Genomic DNA, 26,016 nt, shown 5'->3' on the forward strand with positions numbered 1-26,016 from the left:
TTCTCTGACCCAGGACTATCGTTAGTCCCGTACCAATTTTTTGAGCTTTTTACACTCACTAATTAGTCCCGTACTATCTCTTGTCCGGGGCTAAGGAGAAAACTGACCTTTTTACACTCGTATTTCTTAGCCCCGGACTTTCCAAACCACATGAATATTCATGATTACGCTGCGCACGCACGCATCGGAAGCACATGCACAGGGTCCCTGTTGGCACATGGCGCGGGGATTTCCCCGCGCAGTTTGGCCTATTGCATAACCGACTACAGGCAGAGCATCGCGCCGGCCGGCGCTCTGCGTAATGCATGTGTACATCGGATCATTCGCTCACGTACTCACGAATCATACATACCTGTACCTGCCGTACTGATATTTCTTATGTGAAGCCTAAAGTCTCATCATCTTCGTATCACTATCAGCTGTCATTTATATTGTATCTCAACTAACGAGTAGAAATGGCAGCCACAGAGGTTCCTCCAGTGTACAGGCGAGCAAACTGGGATGACAATGAGGTTATCTTCTTTTTGAATTTGTGGTCCGACGTGGAAGTCCAGAAGCAGTTGGACGGGACGGTGCGAAACAAGAAAGTGTTCCGTGACATAGCTGCCCGCATGGAAGAAGCCGGGTACCGGCGGAGTTCAGATCAGTTGCGGGATAAGCTAAAAAAGCTGAAGAAGGAGTACAAGGATGCAAAGAAAAACAACGAAAAGAGTGGGGCCGGGAGACAAACGTGCCCCTTTTTTGACCTGCTAGACGACGTTCTTGGTCATCGACCATCGATTGATCCAGAGGTATGTCAACTGCCATGAATTTATGATTATCATTCTTCTGATTCAGGTTGTAGGCTAAGCCCCTATATACTCATGTAATTTACTGTAGTTTCTGGATCTGGGGGGTGTTTCATAAAGCTGTTCGTAAAGTTAGGAACAACTTTCGAGCAACTGGTGATCAGTTGCGATGTGCTATGGCTATCAATAATTCACCACAAGAACTGATCACCAGTCGCTGGTAAGTCGTTCGTAACTTTACGAACAACTTTATGAAACAGGGCTGGATCAGTATGCTGCCGGACCTGCAGTGGGGGGTGTTTCATAAAGCTGTTCGTAAAGTTACGAACAACTTACAAGCGACTGGTGATCAGTTCTGATGTGCTATACTTATCAGAATTTCCATAATTCAGCACAAGAACTGATCACCAGTTGCTCGTAAGTTGTTTGTAACTGTACGAACAGCTTTATGAAACACCCCCATCCAGAATAATATCGCTGTATAAATAGCGATGACACTTAAACAACACTAGTAACATGTTTTAGCAGTGGCCATTAAACACATCACGAGATCTACATGCGCATGTCGGTCTACCATAATTCAAAGGAACTCTACAATGACAAATGGATGTAGTGCAGTGTAACAATGAAAATTTCATTTCATTGCATTCGTTTATATTTCCACAAAATTTTTAAAAACTATGCATTCTGGTACAACTTAAATTTTAGATATCTAGAACCTATCAAAGAGCTAATTTAATGATATTAGTACAACTGTGCAGAGGAGGTGATCAAAAGCTTGGGGGCCGGCCATCCCCTTGATTACATGGTGAAGGTATTAGTATTTATAATACAGAACTTTGATGTTTGTGATTGATTTTATAGAAGAATGATGTGCAGTATTTGCCCTACCACTACTAATATTTGTTCGTCATTCATGAAACAGTGATGGTTACATATAGGGTATCTTGTCTTCATATCTATAGGTCCTTGTAGACACTGCTGACATCCAAGGAGAGGAAAGTGATGATGAGAATGATAAATCAGGTGCTGCTAGTGATACAGGCACCACTGAGTCTGAGAAGGAGACTCCCCCATCCCAAGCTGGAGAGAGTTCTGCTGAGTCTGTTCCTGGGCCCTCATCTTCTGATGGCTTGACTGCAACTCCAAATTCAACAGTAAGAATTTCAACAACATCCAGCTGAATTCATGGGTATTGGATGTTGTTAAAAAAAAAAGGTGAAATCCTGCATTTCCCCATGACCAAGTTTGTAAAGATTCAATTAATTTGATGAAATTAAAGGAACAGTATGACAAGAGAGACCCTGCTTAAAGGGATAGTACAGTATTGGTGGAGATGAGAATTGGGCTTTTAAGTTTTTGTGAGATACCAACAAAACGCATATGAAATAGTACAGAGCATACCCTTTTAGGAGGAGTTCAAAGTTTATTTGATGAAAATCGGGTTATGAATGACTGAAACATCCAAAAACAAAGTGAAACAAAACAATCGTGATAAAGTGTGGGTCCCACACTTTGTTAGAATCACTCTGTTTTGGATATCTCAGCCATTTCAAAATCAATTTTCATCAAATAAACGTGAGGAATTCAACGGCTCTTTCATATTTCATAAGAGGTTTCTCATTATCTCCCCAAAAAATGTTAGAAACCTGTAATTAGGTCTCAACCAAAACTATTCGATCCCTTTAAGTAAATTATCAAGAAAAATGGAAGAATTATCACTCACAATCTTTGTTGACAGGGGAAATCAAAATCTCTCATCTCTAATGAAATCCAGTACATTTGATGATCTTGAGCTTTTTCAGAAAACATCACAAGCCTTGATCACTTCAAATCTAATAGTCTATCTATTTCGTATAGCTAGTAATTTACTTCAAAAATTTCTGGATCCTGGTTTATTTTGAATTTTACCATCATGTCAACATATAAAAGGGACAAAAAAGATCCGATTGCAGTTGTAACAGATTACATGGCTTGGTTTGGTATTTATTTTCTTGTTAAACATTTTTGTAGTGCTATTGTCCTCTTTTTTCTTCCTCTCTGTCTCTCTCCCTTTTAAGGTCCGAAGGAAGAAGAGGAGAGAACCAGACAGTTCCAGGGAAGATCAAGTAGAGAAGCTGGTAAAGCAGCTGGTAGACCATCAGGACAGGTCAAGGAGAGAGTACATGGAATGGCAGGAGAGACGTGAGGAAGCCGAAGAGAGGAGGGAGGAAAGGCGACGTCGTGAGGATCACGAGCACGAAATTCGGATGTTCCAAATGTTGGGACAGATGTTTGGTCAAAGTACACAGTCACGAGAAAATGTGTCATTTAATCAGCAGGGGCAGTCTTTCTTTGATTTATAACTTGATTGTGTAGTACAGGTCTTTCATTCTAGTTTGTGAAGGATTTTTCTGTTTGTTTTGTGTTGTGTTGTTGTTTTTTTCAACTCAGGCTTATTCAGATGAAAATCGTTAACATTTTTAGTATCAGTTAACATCAACACTTCTTAGAATGTAGTAATGTTAATGATGTTTTTTGTCTATCTATTTATGCGGGGGTAGGGGAGGTTTCGAATGTGAGAATCCATCACCATACAAGTATAAGGAAGATATACATTGGGATTTTTGGGAAATGAAGGCCTGCATCTCAAAATTAAAGGAAAACTCCAGATAATTTTCAGACATGCTTTTGATCATGTATGAATTGGTTAAACTGGGTAGGAAGTTCCACTATAGTGATTGAGATGAGGAAATAATGTTTTCAAATTTCATAACAAATCTCATTGAACACGGAGGTGACATGTATTAGACTGCATGATTTGGTGCTTAAGGAAGCAACCCCCCCCCCCCAAAAAAAAAAAAAATCACCTCTAGACAGGTGAACTTGTTTTAAAAGCATCTTGCCTTAGAATGATATTACATTGCTACATTAATGGCTCCTCTGTCATCATAGGTGTTTTTGGCATTTTGTGGGGTTTTGTTTTGTTCTGTTTTGTTTTGTTTTCAGAGTATCAAATTCTTTGCTCAAGGACCACAAAATTTTCCAAGTCTGTATGAGGCACTTTTGATTTAACTCTTTATGTGACATGTTCGCACGTCTGACTCAGTAGACGGCGTGCCAACTTCGCAATTTCTGCTTAACACACAAAACCGCCAAATCCAATTGATAAATCGCTAATTCCGCGGTACAATGAAAGCGTTTCTCACGCTTTTGTTCCTCCCACATATGGCTTGCATTCTATGTGGTGATTGACTATTAAGCGGTGTTCCCAACTAGATTTGCGTATACATCCTAGCTTCTGACACGGTTTTATGTGCAAAGCCATGACTTCAACAGTAATGTAGCAACTGGTCATCCCAAAGAAAAATTGAAAATAGATTTGTCATGCAGTTTATATCGAAGCAAATTTTGACATTCCTCTTTAACGATGCTCACTATTATGTCCCCCTTTAGAGAAATCTGTAGAAGTTATACAAATTGTAAAAACAAAATTCTTTCTCAAAGCATGACTACCTTCGTGTCTCAGAATAACATGGCACACGGGGTTTCCACCATGGCGCATAAAGAGTTAATGACGTTGATTACGAAATTGTCTGGAATTATCATGATCTTCTTTTATACGAAGATCATTTTCCCCCCATAGTGATAATCTCAAAGTTTCTTCTTTTTATTATTTTAATTACTATCATTATTACTTTCATTAATATTATGATTATTATGATTGAGATTGGTATTACTGTAATGATTATTGATAAATGTTTTATTTGCTTTATTTCCCTGCCACATCTAGTCACCACAGGTTCCTTCCCTCGTGGAAGAAAAATTAAATTAAATGTGTACATCAACATGATGAAAGCGAAGACCATGGACTTATAACAAGTATAACAAGTTGGATATTTTGCATCAGATACATTAATTGTAAGCAATACCAGCACCACATGATTATTTGGTGAAGACACAATGCTATAAAAAAAAAACAATACTAAATGAATTAAAGTAAAATAATTCTAGGGCCCTTAAATCGAGTTTGCGTAGCAGAAATTTCATATTTTTGTGTGTTTAGTTGTTCAGGCTGCTTTTCTCTTAGTCAAGGTGCAAGTTGTAGTGACAAAAATTTTTGCTGAAAGTGACAAAGGCCAATCTTGACCATGCAATCTTTGATTAGCTTAGCTCTCACTAATGCCTGGTGCCATATCTTGTGTTCATAGTAACCAAAGATCTAGATAATAACTTTTGTTCGTTAAGCATATCCATTCCCCTTTTCAACCCCTTATATCTTTGTTGGATTATCAGGTTTCTTTGATATGCACTGTAGCATAGCATACTTACAATACTTCTATATTAATCTTTGCTAGTGGTATATGCATGATAGTCATATTTCAGCAATGCCAAGTATGCTTAGTTGTGTTGTAGGAAAAAGGATATCAAGGTATTGAGTACTGACATGAAATTTTGCTGAAAGTGACATTGAGGCCAAAGCTGCAAAACATGACCACTGCCTTTGATTAACTCAGGTCTTACTTATACCTGGTGATACATCTTTTATACAGATTTAGATCTAACTTTTGTAAATAAAACATATAGGATACTAGATCGAAGGCGCATTTCAAACGCTGTACTTATTATTATTATTATTATATCTTTGTTGAAATATCAAAGTTCTTTGTTATGCAAAGTAGAATGGCATACCGGTAGTTACGATAACAATAGATTAAAGCTTTGCTGGTGGTACATGAATCACAGTTATATTGTAGTAAAAGTCAAGTATGCCAAGTTGTGTTGTAGGAAGAAAGATCACAAGAAAAATCTGTATTGACAAGGCAGTATTTGCATTGTGTATGCTGCTACAATGATGAAACTCCCAATAACCCAACAAATCTATGTATTCAGCACCTTGCCATTAATGTGCAACATATTTTTTATGTTAAGCCAGAAACTGTCTGCATGTTTTCAACACCTTGCCAAGTTTGTACATGTGTTTATAACTTCTTTCACATATATCTCTACAACATGAATCTATTGTTTATTTTTTTAAATAAAAGTTCAAAAAAGAAATCCTGATGTAACATGTTCATGAACGTTATTGTCATTTTGATGTGGGATTTAGAAATGCAATGAACTCGAGAAATACAAGCCTGTGACCTAGGGAATCAGTGCCCTGCTAATCTATAATTGTGTCTGATTGAGTGATTGTGTGTGTGTGTGTGTGTGTGTGTGTGTGTGTATGTGTGTGTGTGCGTGTGTGTGTGTGAATGTGTGCTAAGGATGCGTCTGAGTCTTCATGACTGCATATGGTGTATGTAAGTATGCATGTATGTACGTATTTATGTACGGTTGTGTACACAGGTTCATGCATGTGTGTTACATGAGTGCCTTTGTATAATACAATGTAGTTTGTGCACTTGTGTCCGCCAGATGCATATGTGCATGCTTTCATGTTTGCATAATTAATAGATTTTTACATATATGTTATCTTTAAAACCCTTCTACATTAAGTTTAGTGTATGAAGATTGTTACTGACTCTGCACGTTTAGGTTAAATTTTTCATAAAATTTAATAATGATGAACACAAATGACATGACAACACAAACTCAACTTTTTGAAACAAACACAGACAAATGCACAACCAATGATGACTATCACCCATACACAATCGCATGATGAGAACACTGCACACATACAAGTACACACAACGGCCACACATTAAATATACTCCAGTGGACTCTCGTTATAAAGAACACTGATACAAAAAATCCTCATAATTTGAAAAGTAATTTTCTTGGTCGCAAAGTTCAAAGTATTGTTAAGGTTAATTTTTTTTTAAATATCAGATATTTAGAACAACATTTTGATTTGACAAAGTAATTTCACTGTGCCCAAGGACTGTTATAACGAGAGTCCACTGTATACAATTGTAGTTTAGATGAGAATAGCAATGATATGAATACAGAAACTTCCACTCCAATTCTGTTGGCTGCATAAAAGAGGAAATTATGGATATAAACCTGAACGTGAGGATATGCTGGTGTTTATTTCATATTCTGCTCTCATGCAAGCTTGAGTAACCTCTGTGTGTTATGACAATTAAAAGATAGCTAGTATTGATGAATTATACAAACTGTTCCTTATCTCCAGAAAGTGCATTTTCTTGAAATGGAGCATTCACAGTGAGCAATTAGTAAGCATGTAAAAGTTTCATTTTTCTATAAAATCATACTATACATCTACAAAAAAAAAAAATCAACTTCACTATGAAAACAAAATGCAACACACTGGAATACTAATACATGGCATAAAAGATACATTTTTTTTACACGATGTGAAAATAAGTACATCTGCTATTACACGTATGTGCCAGAGTAATGATTATCATTAACATTTGCCCATCACTTTGTGTACTCTACATCACAGTGCTTTCTATCTTTAAGCAAAATTCAACAAAAGTAGCCTCATCAGTACAATCATGCTTATTCTGATTAAATTTCGTTCACATATTCAGAACTCACTCCATAATTTACTCTGAGTAATATGCATTGCAAATTTTGGAGCTTCACAAACTGATATAGCCACACATACAGGCAGAAACACTGCTATTCCTGAGGAGGAATAAACAGAAAAGATTGTGATCCAGCCATGGCGGATTTGTTATGGGTGTATACTATACAGGTAATTCTCGTCTTCCATCCCCCAGTGTAATGGAAATCATTCAAATAACATGTATGATAATTGCTAAGAGCTAGTACACTTCGGTCATGTATAAAACACTTCTAAAATTACACTTGACTGGAGAAGGCAATTAAAGGCATTGATTAAGATTGTTTTCAATTTTGAAATCAGAGCTTTGTGTAGATCTGCCTGCTATTACTGTGTCTTAAAAAATTGTCCCTAAAACATCAGGAAAGTGTTGTGCAAAAAGCAAATATTAAAAACCAATTCAGAAACCAATTTTTTTTTGCTATGCACGTTTTCTCATACGAAAGGTTGTTTAAATGTTGCATACCAGTAGCCTAAATCAAATATAATCAAATCTTTTGTGAACTATCATTTTTTGTTAGTTTCAGTGTATGTCAATATTAATGCATATCTCATGTTGACTTATTTTCTATTCAAGTTCTCATGACGCAAACAAATGCCTTAAACACAAAGAAAAAAGCAGAAAAACTAAACAAAAACATACCCTACACCAAGCTCCTTAATCTAAACTTGCACTTCATTTTGAATTGATGCAAATCAAGACTCATCATGAGAGAAATGCATTTTAACTTGGTCTATATTTACATTCGATTGACTCATAAAAGTAAAGGAACTGCATATGTGTTACTGTTGAAGTGGGATAATGCTGCATTACATGACTGCATCACTGCAATTGTATGGAAAACAAATTGATGGTTGTGCTACTAAAGTAACTGAAAAAAAGAATAAGAATAAGAAGAGGTAATGGAGCCATAATAAAAAAGAATAAAATCAAATAACCTTATTGTCCATTATGAAAAAAAAATTAAGCCTCTGTCAAGTGGTGCATGAAAGCATTGCGAATGTCAACTGCATTGCCTCCGACTAGGTCATCGTGTCCTGCAGGGCCATGTCCTGCTACTGCATCTACTCCAGCAAGGAGCTGTTCATCGAAGTCCTCCCCAGCTGACTCGCACAAGTTGTGCAGCACAACACAAGCGAGCACGAGATTGCCAAGAAATGCGATGTGGGTATCATTTCGCTTCAGGAGGATTCTCCACCTGCCTTTGAGTCTTCCAAAGGCGTTTTCCACTACCATCCGTGCCCTGCTCTGCCTGTAGTTGTATTGGCGCTGCTCACGTGATAGCTGCCCATTATCAGGGAAAGGCTTCATTAACCAGGGCAGCAAGGGATAAGCACTATCCCCAAGAATAACAGGCTCCACATCCACACCATTTATTTCCCTCTGAATGTTTGGACACAGTTCACCGTCATTCCCAAGCTGGAACACAGATGAGTTTGCAAAAACACGGGCATCGTGTACACTACCTGGGTAGCCAAAATTTACATTCATGAATCGGTATCTGTGGTCAACTAGCCCCTGCAGGACAATAGAATAAAAACCTTTTCGGTTATAGTAGTCAGCCCTGAATTCCTTTGGTGACTGTACTGGAATGTGGCTGCCATCAATTGCCCCAAAGCACTGAGGAAAGCCCCATTTGACTTCGAATTCACGCACTACGTCAGCCGCTGCGTCACCTCTCGGGATTCGGATCATCGAAGCAGCTAGTGTGTCTCGGATAGCCTCACACACCTGCAAAGAGGGTCAAGTAAACAGGATAAAACTTTGATTAATAATAGAGCTTTTAACTGAATATCTGATGTAATATAACTTATTCTGAGGATACAAATAATAATAAAACAAATGAATAAAAAATTGTTACTTGTATTTTTCTATGGCAACAATGCTTTGCATAAAGTTTCATAGCCGACACTGAGTGATGGGTCATTGACAGTGCAATGTTATACCATCAGCCCATAATATTCTTCAGTTTCATTCAGCTCTCTTTCTGCTTGTCGTTGAATTCCATGAGAAACAAATGTTTAATTAGACATCATTTCAATACAATATTTGCCGGTTTCTGAATTAATCCACTGTATAAGATATACTCCCATTTCTTTCTTTCATTCATTATCCTCATTCACACATAATACATGTCATTAACAGGGCCTTCTTTTGCCAGCTTAACCCCCCCCCCCCCCCCCACACACACACACACACTTTTAAAACTAGACTAAACATGCCAACCACGAAGAAGCTTCGGCCAGAATTAAACTTGTGTCATGATTATTTGATGTATGAATATTAAATAGCCATGTCTTCCTGCATTTTAGGATATGTTTAGCCATGAACTGAGATAGGATATACTAACGTTAGACTATTATAAAGTAATTTTTTTCACTGTTCTACTCTCTCTAACGTTAGGTACAGTCTGTATGGTATATTATATGGTTAAGGTTAGCTTAGTGTTACGTGGGGCCTGCATGGGGACATTCATTGAAGTCTTCATGAAATACAATCTTCCTATAATAAAAATGAAATAAATTATCTCACCTGATGAACAATCTTGCAAACAGTAGCAGTACCGACACCAAATAGCTGCCCAATAGTGCGATATTCAACGTTAGTTGCAAGTCGCCAGACTGTGATTGCCACTCTTTGCTCTACCCCTATTGCACTCCGGAGTCTGGTGTCCATCTTTTGTATAGATGGACGTAGTTTCTGACATAAGTAGTTGAAAGTTTGCTTGGACATTCTGAAGTTTGCCATCCAGTCATCTTCCGTGAATGTTTGGCACACAACAACACGCCACCAGTGATCACTCTTCGGGAGACTCCATGCTCCTCTCTCTCGCAGATGCACTTGCGGGGGCACAGTGAACCCGAGTCCAATGATGATCGCCGCCGACAACATGCAGACGAAATGCATCCTCTCGATGCTTTGGGCACGGGTGAAGCAGCGACGACGTCGAATCCTTCTCTGCAGTGTTTTTCTCCTCCTCTTCTCGTTTCTCATTTTCCTCATGTGCAACATAAACATGATACCGTTCAGAAGATTCCTCGATTCCATGATTGAACCTCAAATCCAGACAGTGAGATTTTTTTCTTTGCAGAATTTGTAGAATTTTGTCGAAAGTAGAACATACATGCTACACTGTATCTGTGTAGTAGCTGTAGTTGTACTGTTTACGTATTCAAGTGGGCGCGCGAGAATAGACGGAAGTCACGTGATATGTTCTGTGACCCGACCCGATAAGCGTTGTTAAAAATGCATATTCATTGTCATCTCGTTTCTGATTGGTCGGCGGGGTTCGGCTTCGTCTCTGCCGCTTAGCCCAGGATTATTTTTTCGTTCTGTTTACACTCACTTGCTTGGCACCGCAATTGCGGTGCTAGCACCGCAATTGCGGTGCTAACCCCTGCTATTTTGCAGGGCCAGATAGTACCGTACTATCGGTGGGGCTAGCCCACTTTGGCAAAAACGAGTGTAAACAGAAAGTGGGCTAAGGATAGTCCCGTACCAACGGTGGGGCTAAGGCCCCCCCTTAGCCCCACCGATAGTCCGGGGCTAAGCAAAAATTTACAAGTGTAAAAAGCCCTTTACATACAAGGAAACTGGGGCAGAGCAAGTTGAGGCGGAAGCGATGATGCACTAGCTGATCTGTGTGCTGTTTGCTGTGCACGTGTTTGTGTCCGATCCCGCCATCGACATATCGGGTTCTTCGATAATGATCCATGTGTAGACGTGTCGTCTGCTAACACGCGGAGTGTCTTTACACTTGTGTCGTCGTCAGTGACCGCCCTCCCCCATCTACCAGTACATCAATATTTTGTCACAACATGTATAACCACAACTGACAGTGTCACTTCAGCTCAAACACGTCTTGCAGTGAAAGTGGAAAATGGCGTTTCGCATGATAGAATGGCGCCTTCACAAGACTTTTAGCCAAACGCTTCGAGGTCCAGGCCGCCGTGGATTGCTGCCTGCAGCGGTAAACTGCGCCAGGTCGTTTTGTGGTAGCAGCAGGCATCGCAGCGATACAAACAAATTGTAAGGCGCCTGTTGAATGCTAGATATTATATGATATAAAGGCCTTTTTATGTTCGAAAACTAGTAAAGCACAAGGGCGACGGTGCATGCTGAGCAGACCGCTTATTGTCATGTTCTGATGTCTCCACGGTTGTACATAATGTTACGCCAATAGCAATGATGCTTTTGGGTTCAGGATGTCCCTTAAGCATGTTAAGCTACAGTTCTCTGCAGGTCGAAGAAACCGTCCCGAGTACCCTAGTCGTCTAGAAACTGTGTGTATGTGCATTTTATTTCGTAGGGCCTTCATGCGGGTATCGCAGGGATAAATTCATAAGTGTATAGATCCCTAAATACATTAACACTTCTAGTTGCAGAGGGTTCCCCCCCCCCATGCATGTATACTAATGGAGATGGTCGACCGGTGGTATAAATCTCTGAAAGACATTCCGAGCCTTGGTGTATAACAGCCATCAGTTCCAATTATATCCTCTGAGTCATAGACGGAGAAGTTATGTGTGGTTATTTCATTACATTATGACATGTATGACGAACCACCAAGGAAAATAGCGATACATCGCAAAGACACGGGGATGCGCGAATAGAAATTGCGCTAATATTAATGAAATAAAGTTCAAATTACTGGATTGAGCATGTCCGAACACTAATCAGACATAAGGATTCAAGAAAGACTTATGCTCTATAAGATTATACCTTATCAATTTAATTGTCGGAATCAAGCGGAAGAGTAATATTTCCGGTGAGGGTTCAAATTCGAAACTTCACAACATACAATTCTAATTTCCACTTGTGCATATATATTTGGACGGGATTGACTTTGGATTCTTTTTTTTTTAATTTCATGATTAGGGGAAATTTGAAATAATGATATATGAAAGGAATAAACACGCAAACTATTTATGTCAGAGTGCCATATAAATCTTTAGATTGCTGAGAAAGATGGCGGACATCGAACATCAAAAGCACAAATGCACCTGTGGAGTTCTTTTGGGCATCAACAGCAAATTGACGGCTGCTTGAATAATAGCCACTTGGAACTCGAGCTCTTGAATCTCCTTGGTTATGGAAAAATCTGTGTCACATTCGATCATCATTATCATTATACAAACAGTTTTGTTTGCTAAATATCTTGTCATCCATAGAGCCACTTCAGGTAGCTTGAACAAGAGATGGAAGGACAAAGCAGAAACCTTGATCATTGGGGGTGGGGCTGTAGGTACAGCCATTGCCTACAACCTGGCCAAGGCTGGTATGAAGGACGTGGTGCTGCTGGAAAAGACAGAACTCACTGCAGGATCAACTTGGCACGCTGTGAGTCGGATTAACATTGAATACACTTTTATGGTGTTAATTTCTGGCTGTTAGGGGAACAACGCTCTATTCAAATTAAGGTAACATTGATTACAAGAGCAAGGCTTTGTGAAACAATAAGAGCTTCATTTACTTTACCGTCAGATGAAAAATTTGAGACCTGAAGGTGTGTTTTTTTTTTGTTTTTTTTTTCTGTTTCGTAGAACTTTTGTAAATTCATAAACTAATATTTGATTTGTTGTGAATTCATAAATCTTGATAATTATGTCAAGTAAGAAACAATGTGAAATGGTCACACAGTTTGGTTCCCATTTTTAAGAAACTTTCACTTTATATTTTCTCTGTCAATTCTTATGTACAACTATATAAGGAGCTTTGTTTCCCAATATGGTATGCATGTCACCTGCCTATTATGTCCTTGTTGCTGCATGGTTGGCACACTCTGCTCAATAATAATTTTGTTAATAATGATAATGGTAATGCTGTTAATAATATGGTCTTATTCATCCAGGGTAGCCTCTTTAGTATATAGCTCTGTTCTCCAAGAGGGCCGTGCCATTATTATTACCCCAGCATTGTGTATCACGTACTCATTATTGTGTATACCCCTGAGTCGAAAGAGACATTCTGAGTAAAAACATCTTGTACAGAGACGGTAAAGCATTTGATGGACTTAAATTTCAAAGGCAAGAGTCTTCGCACAGCCACCACACCAAACTACTCCCAGCCTTATTTTGCTAATTTCTGATTCATGCACAGTTAGTGAAGGAGATGTAGCCTCCTATAGATTTCAGAAGGGTAATTTGAATGTCAAACGTGGACTATGACAGAAGAGAAAAACTTGCGAGAAAAGTTTTTGTTTTTTCTTCGAAAAGAACAGCAGATAGCCACGTTGTGAAGTTATAACTGATACGTACAGTTGATTAACTTTTAACCTGGATATATATTATATAGAATTACGTAATGCAGTCATAAGTATGGATGATGTCGCCCACTATCACACAAAGTTCTCATAGACGTGTAGACATACAATGTATCACAAATCATGTAAAACTACAACTACTAATTCTTGTATACGTGCCCGAATGCTTATACATGTATGTTGATACGTCATATAAAGTAAAACGATGTTTTGAACATTGTTCTTAAGATCAATGTTTACTCATACAAGGTCTTTTGATGTCTCAATACTCTCCTTAATTGTGGAACATTATTTTTGTATGATCACACAAGCTCGTTTGCTTCTACTTGTGTGTATAGTGCTCTGAAGGTCACATATATGGCAATTGAGCTTTGTTCAAACATGTCCTCCATTATCCTGCTTGAGGTACAAAGGTCACAATAATAAGATTTCATTCGAACGCTGTTCTATATTGTATCATTGCATTAATGAATGTATACATTGACATACCCATGTAAAATTTACTTGCTCATGAATTGCTTTGCTTTTCTATATACATGCGCTCAGGAGAATGATATACTGTAGTGTCAACTCTGTTCATCGTACTCGCGAAGAGAGGTACATTATGGTCCAGTTCATACTTGAACAATCTTTCATAGCAAACTAACTTACGTGCATACTTAAACAGCAAAAATAAATAAACAAACAAACAAACAAAAAGAAACAAAAACAAAAATATATAGGCTGTTATAACGTGCACCAACCTCCTCATGCAAACCCCAAATTCCACACTAGAGAAAAAAAAAATCCAAAATGTGACCAGGTTTGAGGTAATCTTTCGATCCTATCTGATTAAGGCCGTGTTAGATACAGTGGTTATCGATATCGTCCTTTTATTCACTCAGATCAATAGTGTCCACACAGATATCGAATATGGGAAATATATAGTCCCATCCATGACTAGGAAGGAGCCTTAATCATTTACACCAAACACGTATACTTGACAATGCAGAATTTTTGAACATCATCAAACTTTTGTATCGAAACTACCTGTTTTCAGCAACCACCTTGTCAAAAAAAAAGTATTATGAACTATTTCCCCCAACATCAGACCGGTTCTATAGTGTAGATAGCCCTATTGCTATTCGAACACAATGACTCTTTGTTAAAAGTTGAAATATCACTCGCCATTTGTTGTTGTTTTTGTACTTTGTGAATGTGATTTGGAAAATACCCCAGCACATTATAACGCCCAACAACAGGGACCTAGTAGATGAATTGCTAGTCTTTGAGCCTGTATCCTATACATGCACCTTTAATCGGGTTCAGGTATAACAGAGAAGGGGGAACGCTGTTTGTGAAAGGTCCACGCCTGTCACGCTCCGAAGATTATTTTGAATTCTGCTATTATGTCTGTGAGTTCATTCTCACATCGTCATGCTGAGTGATTGTCTGACGTATGTATTTAGAACGGCGTAAGAGTAGGAAGGTTAAAAAAAAGCTTATCGTAGACACTACGGTACAATGATTACAATTATTCGTATTCTGTGTATCAGTGCGAGCTTGAACTGATTACGGCAACTTACAGAAAGTTCGCATGAGCCTATTCAGAGCGCATGCGAGCGTATGCCTATGCCCTGACATGTCGGCTAGCCCGCACTTATATAGTGATTAATCGTTTTAAACTCGCTTTAATCTCAGTGGCAATCCTCTCCTCAGTTCAACGAAGGAAACTTATCCGCATCATTTTCAGAATGGATGATCGGATTTCGCCAAATCTGCAGGCTGTGTTTCTAATGAAGTAAGAAAGAAATGGTGACATTTTGGGGTCACGCCGTCAAAGGTTAACGGTCGTAGGTGTCATAAATGACATTAAAAAATCTTAATCTCCCAATAACTCAAGAACGGGTGATCGGATTTTAACCTACTTGCAGACTGTGTTTGTAATGAGCTAAGATAGAACGAATTTCATTATGAGTTCACCATCGAGGTCAAAAGTCGTGGGGTCATAAAGGACATAAGATAAACTTTATCACCCACTAACGCAAAAAACGGATGATTGGGATTTCACCCAACTCACAGGATGTGTTCATTATAATGAAGTAAGAAAGAAACAACATTTGGATTCATGAGGTTGAGGGTCGTAGGGGTCATAAAGGACATGAAATAAGATGAGTCTCCCAATGACTCAGCAATAGATGATACAAAATTTCACCAAATGTAATGTGTAGATGTCCTCTATACCTCTATGTCTACCTCTATCTCCCATTGCCACAACTGATGAGTAGACTTTACCGAACCAGCAGGCTGTGTCCATAATGAGCTAAAGCTAAATTATGATGATTATGGGGTCATGAGGTCAAAGTCATGGGGTCATGAAGGAAAAAAAAACCCAATTTAATCACCCCAGACCCCAGGAACAAATTTTTGGATTTTCACCCAACTTACAGGGTGTATTCAAAATAAAGTAAGAAAGAAAACATTCATGAAGTTAAAGGTCATAGGGGTCATAAAGGACATGAAATCGGATGAATCTCTCAATGACTCAGCAATAGATGAGTAATTTTTCACTAAGTGTTTTGTGTAGATGTCCCACTATACCTCTATGTTTGTGTTGATAATATTGCCTATAAATGTTTGCTCTCTCGGATAGCTCCTCTAGTTAAGATGAAGTGTTTGACCAAAACGTCATGGTCAAATTTAGAGACAATTAATAACAGACTGTCAGATGTCACTAGTTCAAATCAGTGTCACATCTACAAAGGTCACCTCTTATGCTTTGTGTTTTTTATTCACTACTTTGTTCACAGGCTGGTCTCACCACGGCATTTCATGGCGTGATCAACATCAAGAAACTTCATTTTGACAGTCTCAAGACTTTTAGCCAGCTGGAAGAAGAAACGGGACAGGTAAGAATAAGGGGCTGTTTTGTGCTCTGTTTCCGACACGTGTGTAAAAAAGATACGGGTTCTTCTAGCGAGGGGTGAGCTGTTTGCAATCCCTGCACAGGCTTTCCCTTAATATTCTGTAAAACAATCTTTTGATGGAGAACAGTGGACCAGTATAATTTCTGCTTTGCACATGAAGATGTACGATTGTAATATTGTATATAAACGAGTCACAAGATTTTTGAATAATAATCATATCCTAAATGAATAACAACGGCTGGATGGCCCATATTCACTGATGCCAACATGGCATCGCTGGTCTTCAGTGATCATCAATATAGATTCCTGAATAATCGTATTATTCAACTTCTTTAGCTCTTATGAACATTTCGAATTGTTGATGTCTTTGAGGAAATTCATTTGAAGCTGTTGTATTTATCGACCTCAAAGGTATTTGACACCATTACTCATGATATCTTGTGATATATGAATGAAACCATTACGGAATACGCGGAGTTGTCAATGACTTGTTTCGCAGTTATCTGTCTAAACGCCTTCGGTACACCCATGTATATTTTATCGGATTTTACCGAAATTGTTTGCTGGTGTCCCGCAAGGGTCCTTATTAAGACCACTCCTCTTTTTGTCAATGACATTAGTAATGTCACTGACGCATTTTCTTGTATCTTATGTGCAGATGACACACACATCCTCTGCTCTGACCATGATCTACTCTCATTATGGCATAATGCGATACTGTAAATCATAATTTCGTTAAAATGAATACTGTTGAATGCTAACAGGCTCTCTGTTAGTGTTGATAAATGTAATTATGTGTTAGTAATTTTCTACGATCTGCGCCTATATGTAACGAAATTCAGTGTTATTTAAAATGGTGTTAATCTTCCACGTGTTGATGTAAAAAAATAAATAAATCTTGGGTGTATATATACCTCGATTCTAGACTATCGTGGGAGAATAGTCTATATGGGGTTCAAAGTCTAAAAATACCCATCCGATACCTATAAGCAATTTTAACATAACTATATTGCCGAGTAATGTCTTACGAATATGATGTTGTACTCGTCTTCCGAATAATTTCAATTGCGCAGCCAGGATCACCACATGTTAAACCACTTTATCAGGGATTAAAACTTCTTAATGTTACTGAGCTAAAGAATGCAATAACAATTAAGTGCCTTTATTCATCAAAGGGTCAGTGGCACTCTATACCGACTCAATTCTCCAATCTGTTTTCATTTACTCACCCTCATTGTCAATATACAGTACCCGTTCCCCTCTATCTTCGCACCTGCACATGATACCACGTCACAGTCACAGAATACTTTCATATAAACATAATGTCAAATTTACTGCCCCCAACCAGAACGAGTTTTAAGAATCATCTTATTTCATGAAATTGTTTAATTCTATAGACTACGCGTGTGGCGTTGTTAAAGGACAAGTTCACCTTAATAGACATGTGGGTTGAGTGAATGCAGCAATAATAGTAGAAGACAACAGTGAGAGTTTGAGGAAAATCGGACAATCCTTTCAAAAGTTATGAATTTTTGAAGTTTCTGCTCAGTCACGGCTGCATGAAAAGACTAATATAGCTTGTGATGTCACATGAGTACAACGACATGAAGAAAGAATAAAGAAAAATCAACATATTTCCATTTTTCTCGCATAACAAAAGAACACTCGACTTCTCTCTTTCAGAAGGCAGGGAGAATAATATTATCCTTATCATTACATCAATAATAAGTCAAAAAAATGTGCACTTTATCAAAAAAGTAAAGTTTTGTGAAATTCTCTTTATATTTTCCTTATATAGTTGTACGCATATGACATCATACACTATAGTTGTCTTCTCATCCAGCATTGTCTGCACAGACACTTAAAAAATTCATAACTTTTGAACGGATTGTGCGATTTTCCTCAAACTTTCACTGATGTGTTCTGCTAATATTGCTGCATTCTCTCAATCCTTATGTATATGAAGGTGTATTTTGCCTTTAATGTGTGTCTCTTTTTTATTTCTTGCTGTCACTTTCATAGCTGCATGTATCGCTTTACTGTGATGGCTGTCCCCCATTTTCCATTCTCTACATACTCTCGACAATCACCCTGTATAACACGTTTGTGGGGTTCATCATTGTTGTATTAGTCGAAATTGATGTCCCTGTCAATGTCAATATCCGTATGTATGTCCCTGTCGTTGTTTCTGAGCTGTCCGTGTTTATCTCTGTCTTTGTCCCTTCTTACCTTCGGTTTTGGTTTTCGGCAACCAGGGATCTTCAAGTTAAAGTTAAAGTAATTATTCTTTTCATTGATAAATTTGCTCAGAGAATGAACTTTAATATGAGTGTATGTATTTTGCCGTGCTCCTTCTACTACGTGATCGATGATGGCTGAGCAAGTAGAATTATTGGAAAGATCTTAATATAGCATTGTGGTTATGTGTGCAAGTAATACGTGATTTATTTAGTCTCCTTGGATCTACTTTTCCCACCTGCAAAAAAAAAGAAAGAAGAAGAAACAGATAGATCGAGCACTTCAGTTGTAATATTACTACATGGGACAACACAGTCACAACATTGCTTAGTGAATGTGTAGGCCTTATGATTTTACCAAAAACATCTGTATTAATATTGTATAGTTAATTAGTCACCAGATGTTGAATTGTCATTTTCAACTGCGTTATACCATGAATGGTTGTAGACTGGGACACGTTTATCATAAATGTTGGATATTTACATTTATTCGTATCAGTTTCTTCCAATGTGTTTAATTGTGGTGAGAGCAGGCAGTAGGGTTCCACACTCCCGGCAGCATCCGGATTCTGTCGACACCTACACGAATGGATGAGGCAAAATACCAGCTGACCAGACAGCACTGGAACCAAGCCTATTTGGCACTGCTTACGCCAGAAGAAGTCCTGGAGAAATGCCCCATCATCAACATTGACAAAGTGAGTGGCAGCTGCCTCTTTGAGACCTCCAGATGATTTTCAGACTTTTACATTAATTGAACAACTAGTTATACTGAGTACAGAGGTTCAGATGTCATAGTGATTGGGATGAGGAATGAGAATGTTTTCAAAGTTTATAACAAACTGCAATGAACAGGGATATGACATGGCAGCCTCATAATTTGCTTTGGTACAATTATTCGCTAAAGGGCAGTTTTGTTCTAACCGGGTCTTTAAAAGTATCGAACTTTTTTGGAATACTCGGTTTAGAGCCAACTCCCGCCCCACTATTTTTTTTTTTTTTTTTTTTTGGGGGGGGGGAGGTAATGTGGTAGAAACCCTTTCCCTTGTGATGTATGTTTTATAGCATGGTTATATCTGTCATTCAGCAAAAGCAAACAAAAACATCTTTACATGCTGGGCGGTACCCTTTAAAGTTTAATGGATGTTCATCAGTGTACGCGACATGTCCCACTCATTTAGTCAGTCCAAATTAGCAATTCAGACAGTTATGGGCCAGACGTTAACTACTTTGTGAATTCTGGCCATTGCGAATTACCTACCAGACCCACGCTCTTCTCATATAACCGCAGTCAGCAGAACTAACATTAACTGGTCATCATATTTGCTCCAACATCTAGGTACTTGGGGGACTTCATACCATTGATGATGGTCACATTGACCCATACTCTTTGACCCAAGCATTTGCTATTGGAGCCCGCAAGTATGGAGCAGACATCTATATGCCTGTAGATGTGACGGGGTTGGAGCAGCGTGCTGACGGGACGTGGAATGTAACTACCAAACAGGGAACTATTGATGCCCAGAGGTGTAGTCAATGCCGCAGGTTGGTAATGTTAAAACATCTCCCCTTCCAATAAAAAAAAAAAAAAATGTTTGCGCATTAAAATACTGTGTGAGCCTACATATTCAATAGGTGGCCACTTTTTAAGAAATCACATCAGAGAATTGCTTAGATAGACATAATATATTGATGAATGAATCTTGCAAAATGAACAATAAATGAAAAAAAAAAGTATTACTCAGAGTAACGGGTGTGATTATGAAAGGTGTGGGAAAACCTCAGCCCCCTCCCCCTCCCAGCAAGCAATATGTTCCACTCCTCCACTATGTCTTAAATGTATTGGGTGTGAAACTTTCGGCAGATTTCCATTTTACTTTATTTTACTATAGGTTTTCCCGGTCAATTTCATACTTTTGCCATTCATATTCATTGATATGCATTCAAATTCACACAGCGCACGCACGGGAAATTATTCGGGCATTCAAATTCAGAATCCGAGCGATCAATTTCATTTATGGGCGTTCTATTTTGTTTTCGTCAAATCAAATTCACGATTGGGCGTTCAATTTCCAAATGCGAGCACCGACTTTCCTATTCGTGCATTCAAATTCACGCGATAGTCATGTGTTAGTCCCGATGAGCTTATTTGGAGCGTTCAATTTAATTTTTAGACGATCAAGTTCCTACATCGTGCAATCAATTTAACGATGAAAATGTAGTGGACTTTTTAAGAAAGGAAAAAGGGCCAACACAACCAATAAAGGCTTGCATACAGTGCAATTATGATTGTTTACAGGTTCTACATTGTTACATTGTTCTCTGTTCATGTATTCTTTGTTTTTCATCTCAAATTTCAAACTGTAAGGTCCAATCAGCAGTGCATCCAAACAACACAACGACAATCTAATCACATTTCTTGATGATAGTACATGCTAACAACGCCCCAACACCAACCACATAATGACAATTCATCAATATTTTAAGACAAACTGACACACAATGATCTCACATAGTCCCGCAAAAGTAAACCGATAAGATAGCAATACACAACAAACAAGACGTATAAAAATTGAATGTTCATGTATCAGTTTCAATATAGTCGAAATTGTTTTTTTTTCCTCAAGGTGTCAACCAACCCTCCGTATTATGCTCGTCTGTAGGCCTATACAGTGCCTAATGTTTGTTTGTTTGTTTCATTTTCCATCTAAGAAGATAGCTGGAAAACCCCATATTCAGCTGCAATAGCTGGTCTTCCATACGGCCATGTACGGGGTCCAGTTGGATGTAAGCCTTAAAGGGGACCTCCAGATGATTTTCAGACTTTTACATTTGAACAACATTATATAAATTAGTCAAACTGAGTACAGAGTTTCAGAATTTATAGTGATTTGGATAAGTAATGAGGTTTTCAAAATTCATAATGAATTGCAATGAACAAGGATGATGACATGATAGCCTCACCATAAGAATGCATAGGTTGGGGCTCAAGGAAGCAGAACAAAAGAAGAAGGTATGCATGGATTTTTCACAGGTGACCTTGTTGAGCAAGCTGTATTGTAATGGAATTACACTGCTACATTTCTGAAATATATGAGGCTCTGATGTCATCATCACTGTTCAGTGTAATTTGTTTAAGACTTTTAATTTATTGGTTTCTCTGCTCAAGGACCACAATAAATTCCACGGATCTATACATGGAGCTGTTGATTTATGTACTACATGATGTGAAATTATGAAAATCGTCCGGAATGCCCCTTTACACACCCTGCTCTTTGCGATGAATAAATGAAGTGGGATCTTTTATGTGCATGAGTTGTGACTCTCTCACACATGGGACCTCCATTTTATGTCCAGTCCGAGGGACATGTGCCTGTACATTCCTTTTCGCTAAGCACGAGTTCAAAATTGTCAATGAACAGGTGGACCTCTACTGCAAAATAAATAATCATCATAACTCCCAATATATTCAAATCCAAATGAAAAACACACGCAAACACGGCCCCAAACTAACTAAATTCAGGACTTCTTTTGGATTGAATTGAGTTATTTGGAACATGGTTGCCTATTCTCGAAATTGAATGACCGACGAGATTCCGTCGCCAGCTTGACATGAATTTGAATGCTCATTGATGAAATGCGTGCTCCTCTCTTAAATTTGAATGTTCCGACAGTGAATTTGAATCCTCCGACAGTGAATTTGAATGCTCCGACAGTGAATTTGAATGCTCGGATAGTGAATTTGAATGACCGGATTTTGAATTTGATTGCTGATTCAGTGCTGCGAGCGTGGAATGCGTGAAATCGAATGCTCGGAATAGGAACTTGAATGACAAAAGTATGAATTTGACCGGGAAAACCTATATCAAAGAGCAGTTGTGGAGTTGGGAGAGGCATGCGTGAAATGATGGGTAGGCCTAAATCGACAAGACGACTCTTTTATTTCATTTAATGATGTTCCCAAGTGATTTTATGTTTATGATTAAACCAAAGGACTAGCGTGTAGGCACTAATACATATTATCTCAATGTTTAGCCGCGTCAGAGGTTCTTTTGAGAGATTGTGCGTACCTCCATAGTTACTAGTATACAAATGATGCAAAGGACAGAATGGATAGGTGAGAATTGGATGCGCGAGTTTAACTTTGGAACTGTGTGAACCCACGAGCGCAGCGAGTGGGTTTTAGATTGTTTCAAAGTTAAACGAGAGAATCCAGTTCTCACTGATCCACGAAATAGGCCTGTGCATCATTTGTGTTATATAATGGGCCCGTAAATTCATGAAATACGACCATTTTCCCCATCATTATGTCCTTTACACCTATACTACAAAATACAAAACTTAAATGTCCCTGTCACACTTTGTCGGATATGGCAAACGCATTAAAAATGAATGTCGAATTTTGGCATCCGTTGATATCCGTTAAAATGTGTTTCATGTCTTTTTTATCCTTTGGATGGACATTTATCTTCCGGTGATTTCCGTGAGAGCGGCCAGAAAACTTTGTGCATGCACAAAGTTTTATCTCGCCAAAAACGGATAGCGCGATCTGATCCTTGTCCGATGGTGATACATTTTCTCCTGTATCTATGCTGTACTTTGTCGTTTTCCACGCGTTTCCATCCGTTCGGCTTCCTGTAGAGTCCGTTGCTGCAAAAATGGATGGAACGGCTAAGTACAGCACATAAAACGCGTACACACGGTTCTCTGACGTTCGATGTACGTCTCATGTGTCACCCATTTGTTCTTCTTGCGTTCTGTCCTGTGATCATGCGGTTCTTATTCGTTTCTCATGCGTTTGAGTGCGTTCCACTGTTCTGTACACAGTCGCCAAGGGTGCGTTTTGTTCGGCCGCTAGACTGTGTATGTACGCTCCTCTAAAACGAAAAATTCACACTTTGTCCACCGGATTGACGATTTCTTGAACAACGGATGAGCAAAATCTCGCCCGTTTCTTTTACGGTGGGCCTATCCAGCAAAGTGTGACAGGGGCTTAGCCATGCGTACGGATTTTACCGGACGCATGGCCATGCGTTCGGATTTGGCTCAGTGTGGATCAGCAAAATCAGTGCATGACAATTGACCAATCAGATTGCAGAGATTCTAAAGCCCATTTTATGGTAGTTGATAATATCCCCTTCTCCCGTGTAAATAATTCGTTTCCTTTATCTATCTCTTATAATAAATGTTCTTGTGGAACGTTTTTGGTGCTGTTCAAGCAACTTCGTGCAAACTTAGTGTCATCTCTGTGATTTACATAGATTTCTCCTTTTCCATGTTTTTCTTCTTTTCTGTAAACTCTTGTCTCCTTGACATTACCGTATTGAACATCTATCCTTTGACAATTCCATTGGAATGCTTCCAGTCTCTGTCGTGTTTGGTTTTTCCCCTAAGGATTTTGGGGCAAGGAGGTTGCACAGATGGCAGGCCTCGACATACCAGTGATTTCGGTCCACCATCAATACATGGTGACTTCCACCATCCCAGAGGTGGCCGCCCTGAAGCAGGAGATTCCTGTCATGCGTGACTTGGAGGGGTCGTACTATATGCGCATGGAACGTGATGGGCTGCTGTGTGGACCCTACGAGAAGGCACACAAGATGGTCCTGCAAGATGACTGGGCAGTCAACGGCATCCCTCCAGTTTAGTGACCATTCTCTCCGTTCTTGCGTGTGCTTGCCCAGATTGTGGCACGTTTGCCTGTGGGCAAGCTCATAACGCAGCATTCGTTACCTTCGAGTTAATATACTTGTTCATATACAAAAGACACATCGTAGCTTTCCTCAAATTTATGAAATTCTTCCGTCGAGGTGTTCTCATTGCAACTGATGACGCTTGTCCGGAGATCAGGAGGTCGTAGGTTCGAATCCTGCTCGAGTATGTAGGCCCTACGCCCATGATTTTTTATCATGGCTACCACTAAAACACTGATCAATTCAGTGCTTATTTACGTCGATGTAGGGCAATTTGTCAGTCAGTTGCAATGAAGACATCTCGACGGAAGAATTTCATGAATTTGAATAATAACGCAGTGCCCGCTGCGTGCTATAAGGATTAGAACCAACACTGGCTCTCGGGCAAAAGCTCGGTGGTCTAGTGGAGATGACGCCTGTCCGGAGATCAGTAGGTCGTAGGTTCGAATCCTGCTCGAGTATATACGCCCATGATTTTTTATCATGGCTACTACTAAAACACTGATCAATACAGTGCTTATTTACGTCGATGTAGGGCAATTTGTCAATAAGTTGCACATCATAGCTCACACAAACCACCTTCCGGTATTGTTATATTGTTATAAGACGAGACTTATACGGGACGCAAACACACTTGACGACAGTCTCACACCAATTGCCGTGTATCAGGTCAAAGAAAGAGAAAACACGTGAGTTGATGATTGACTGTTGCAGGCAAAGCTTATTTTTTAGCAAGGCGCCTTCCCTCCCCCCCCCCCCCCACACACACACGCAAACACACACATTAATGGAATTTCTTTTTACATATCAGAACTTTGGACCTATATGTGCAGAGGTATTACTTCCCGTAACCTATACATCACACTTTATCCAAGTGTGGATATTAAAATACATCTGCCTTTGTTTTATTCAAAGGACAAAGTTATGTTTTCCACAGTCTATTTTCATTTTAAGTTATGTTTACTCTATGATGCCATGTTGGTTTATAAAACAAAGTTAAACAGTGGTTGTAGAAAAATGAAGTAGAAATCAAATTGATAAAGAAACACATTTTCACGACGAAAAAGGATTATGTTTATGAGAAAACTCATATCATATTCCAGCCAAACTTTTGTCACTCTCACGCTGGGTTTGTGGTAGACCTACATCAGTTTTATATGATAACACAGAACTTGATTACTAGTACTTCAAAAACTCTTCAGAAAGAAATGAGGTCATTGCACTTTCACATTATCTGTGGGACAATTCACAGGTACCTCCTGAAAAAGAACCCTCAAACATATTCCTATTACAGGGATGGCTTTCATCAAAAATTTCTTGTCATTTAGAGTATTAAACCATACATTTTGAAAGCCCTGCATAAGCCAGTCATAATAATCGTCTTTAGATTTTTTGTGGCCAATTCACTTAATATTGTGTTTCCTTTCCATCTCTGGCTTTTTATTAAAATGGTGATTCATGACACAGATGACACCATTTGCATAGTGACAGCAATATTATGTGCACACGCTTTGCATATTCTTTATTGACAGTAAAATGACATAACTGTGAAGACTTGCTCCTTTGTTTATTACTTGATTGATTGCACGTGACATTGATCGTACATGCGTAG

At 38.8% G+C, this 26,016-nt stretch overlaps 2 protein-coding genes and 1 pseudogene across 2 annotated transcripts; 2 read left to right on the forward strand and 1 right to left on the reverse strand.

Annotated features, from left to right (window-relative positions):
* The first annotated feature begins 455 nt into the window (after positions 1-455).
* On the forward strand, positions 456-3,133 carry LOC139723306 (uncharacterized). Its single transcript, XM_071634566.1, has 3 exons — positions 456-791; positions 1,754-1,945; positions 2,849-3,133. Exons 1-3 carry the CDS (start codon positions 456-458, stop codon positions 3,131-3,133), a joined length of 813 nt encoding a protein of 270 aa, XP_071490667.1.
* A 5,136-nt stretch (positions 3,134-8,269) lies between these two features.
* LOC139723307 (uncharacterized) lies at positions 8,270-10,354 on the reverse strand. The gene is made up of 2 exons (XM_071634567.1): positions 9,839-10,354; positions 8,270-9,037 (listed from the first exon to the last, which is right to left on the reverse strand). Exons 1-2 carry the CDS (start codon positions 10,352-10,354, stop codon positions 8,270-8,272), a joined length of 1,284 nt encoding a protein of 427 aa, XP_071490668.1.
* A 2,217-nt stretch (positions 10,355-12,571) lies between these two features.
* The window catches only part of LOC139723295 (dimethylglycine dehydrogenase, mitochondrial-like), a 38,837-nt pseudogene continuing 25,392 nt past the window's right edge, over positions 12,572-26,016 (forward strand).

Source organism: Diadema antillarum, unplaced genomic scaffold (genome assembly GCF_040938485.1).
Source record: "Diadema antillarum isolate AM-2024a unplaced genomic scaffold, OU_Dant_1.0 scf00000185, whole genome shotgun sequence".
NCBI classification, from domain to species: Eukaryota; Metazoa; Echinodermata; class Echinoidea; order Diadematoida; family Diadematidae; genus Diadema; species Diadema antillarum.

What these genes read in the sequence shown, in the direction of transcription:
- LOC139723306 (XM_071634566.1), top strand. Translation starts at nt 456, where the DNA reads ATGGCAGCCACAGAGGTTCCTCCAGTGTACAGGCGAGCAAACTGGGAT. An exon ending in GACCATCGATTGATCCAGAG is followed by an intron (nt 792 to 1,753) that starts GTATGTCAACTG and finishes TCATATCTATAG; the next exon opens with GTCCTTGTAGACACTGCTGA. An exon ending in CTGCAACTCCAAATTCAACA is followed by an intron (nt 1,946 to 2,848) that starts GTAAGAATTTCA and finishes CTCCCTTTTAAG; the next exon opens with GTCCGAAGGAAGAAGAGGAG.
- LOC139723307 (XM_071634567.1), bottom strand. Translation starts at nt 10,354, where the DNA reads ATGGAATCGAGGAATCTTCTGAACGGTATCATGTTTATGTTGCACATG. An exon ending in TTTGCAAGATTGTTCATCAG is followed by an intron (nt 9,038 to 9,838) that starts GTGAGATAATTT and finishes CCCTCTTTGCAG; the next exon opens with GTGTGTGAGGCTATCCGAGA.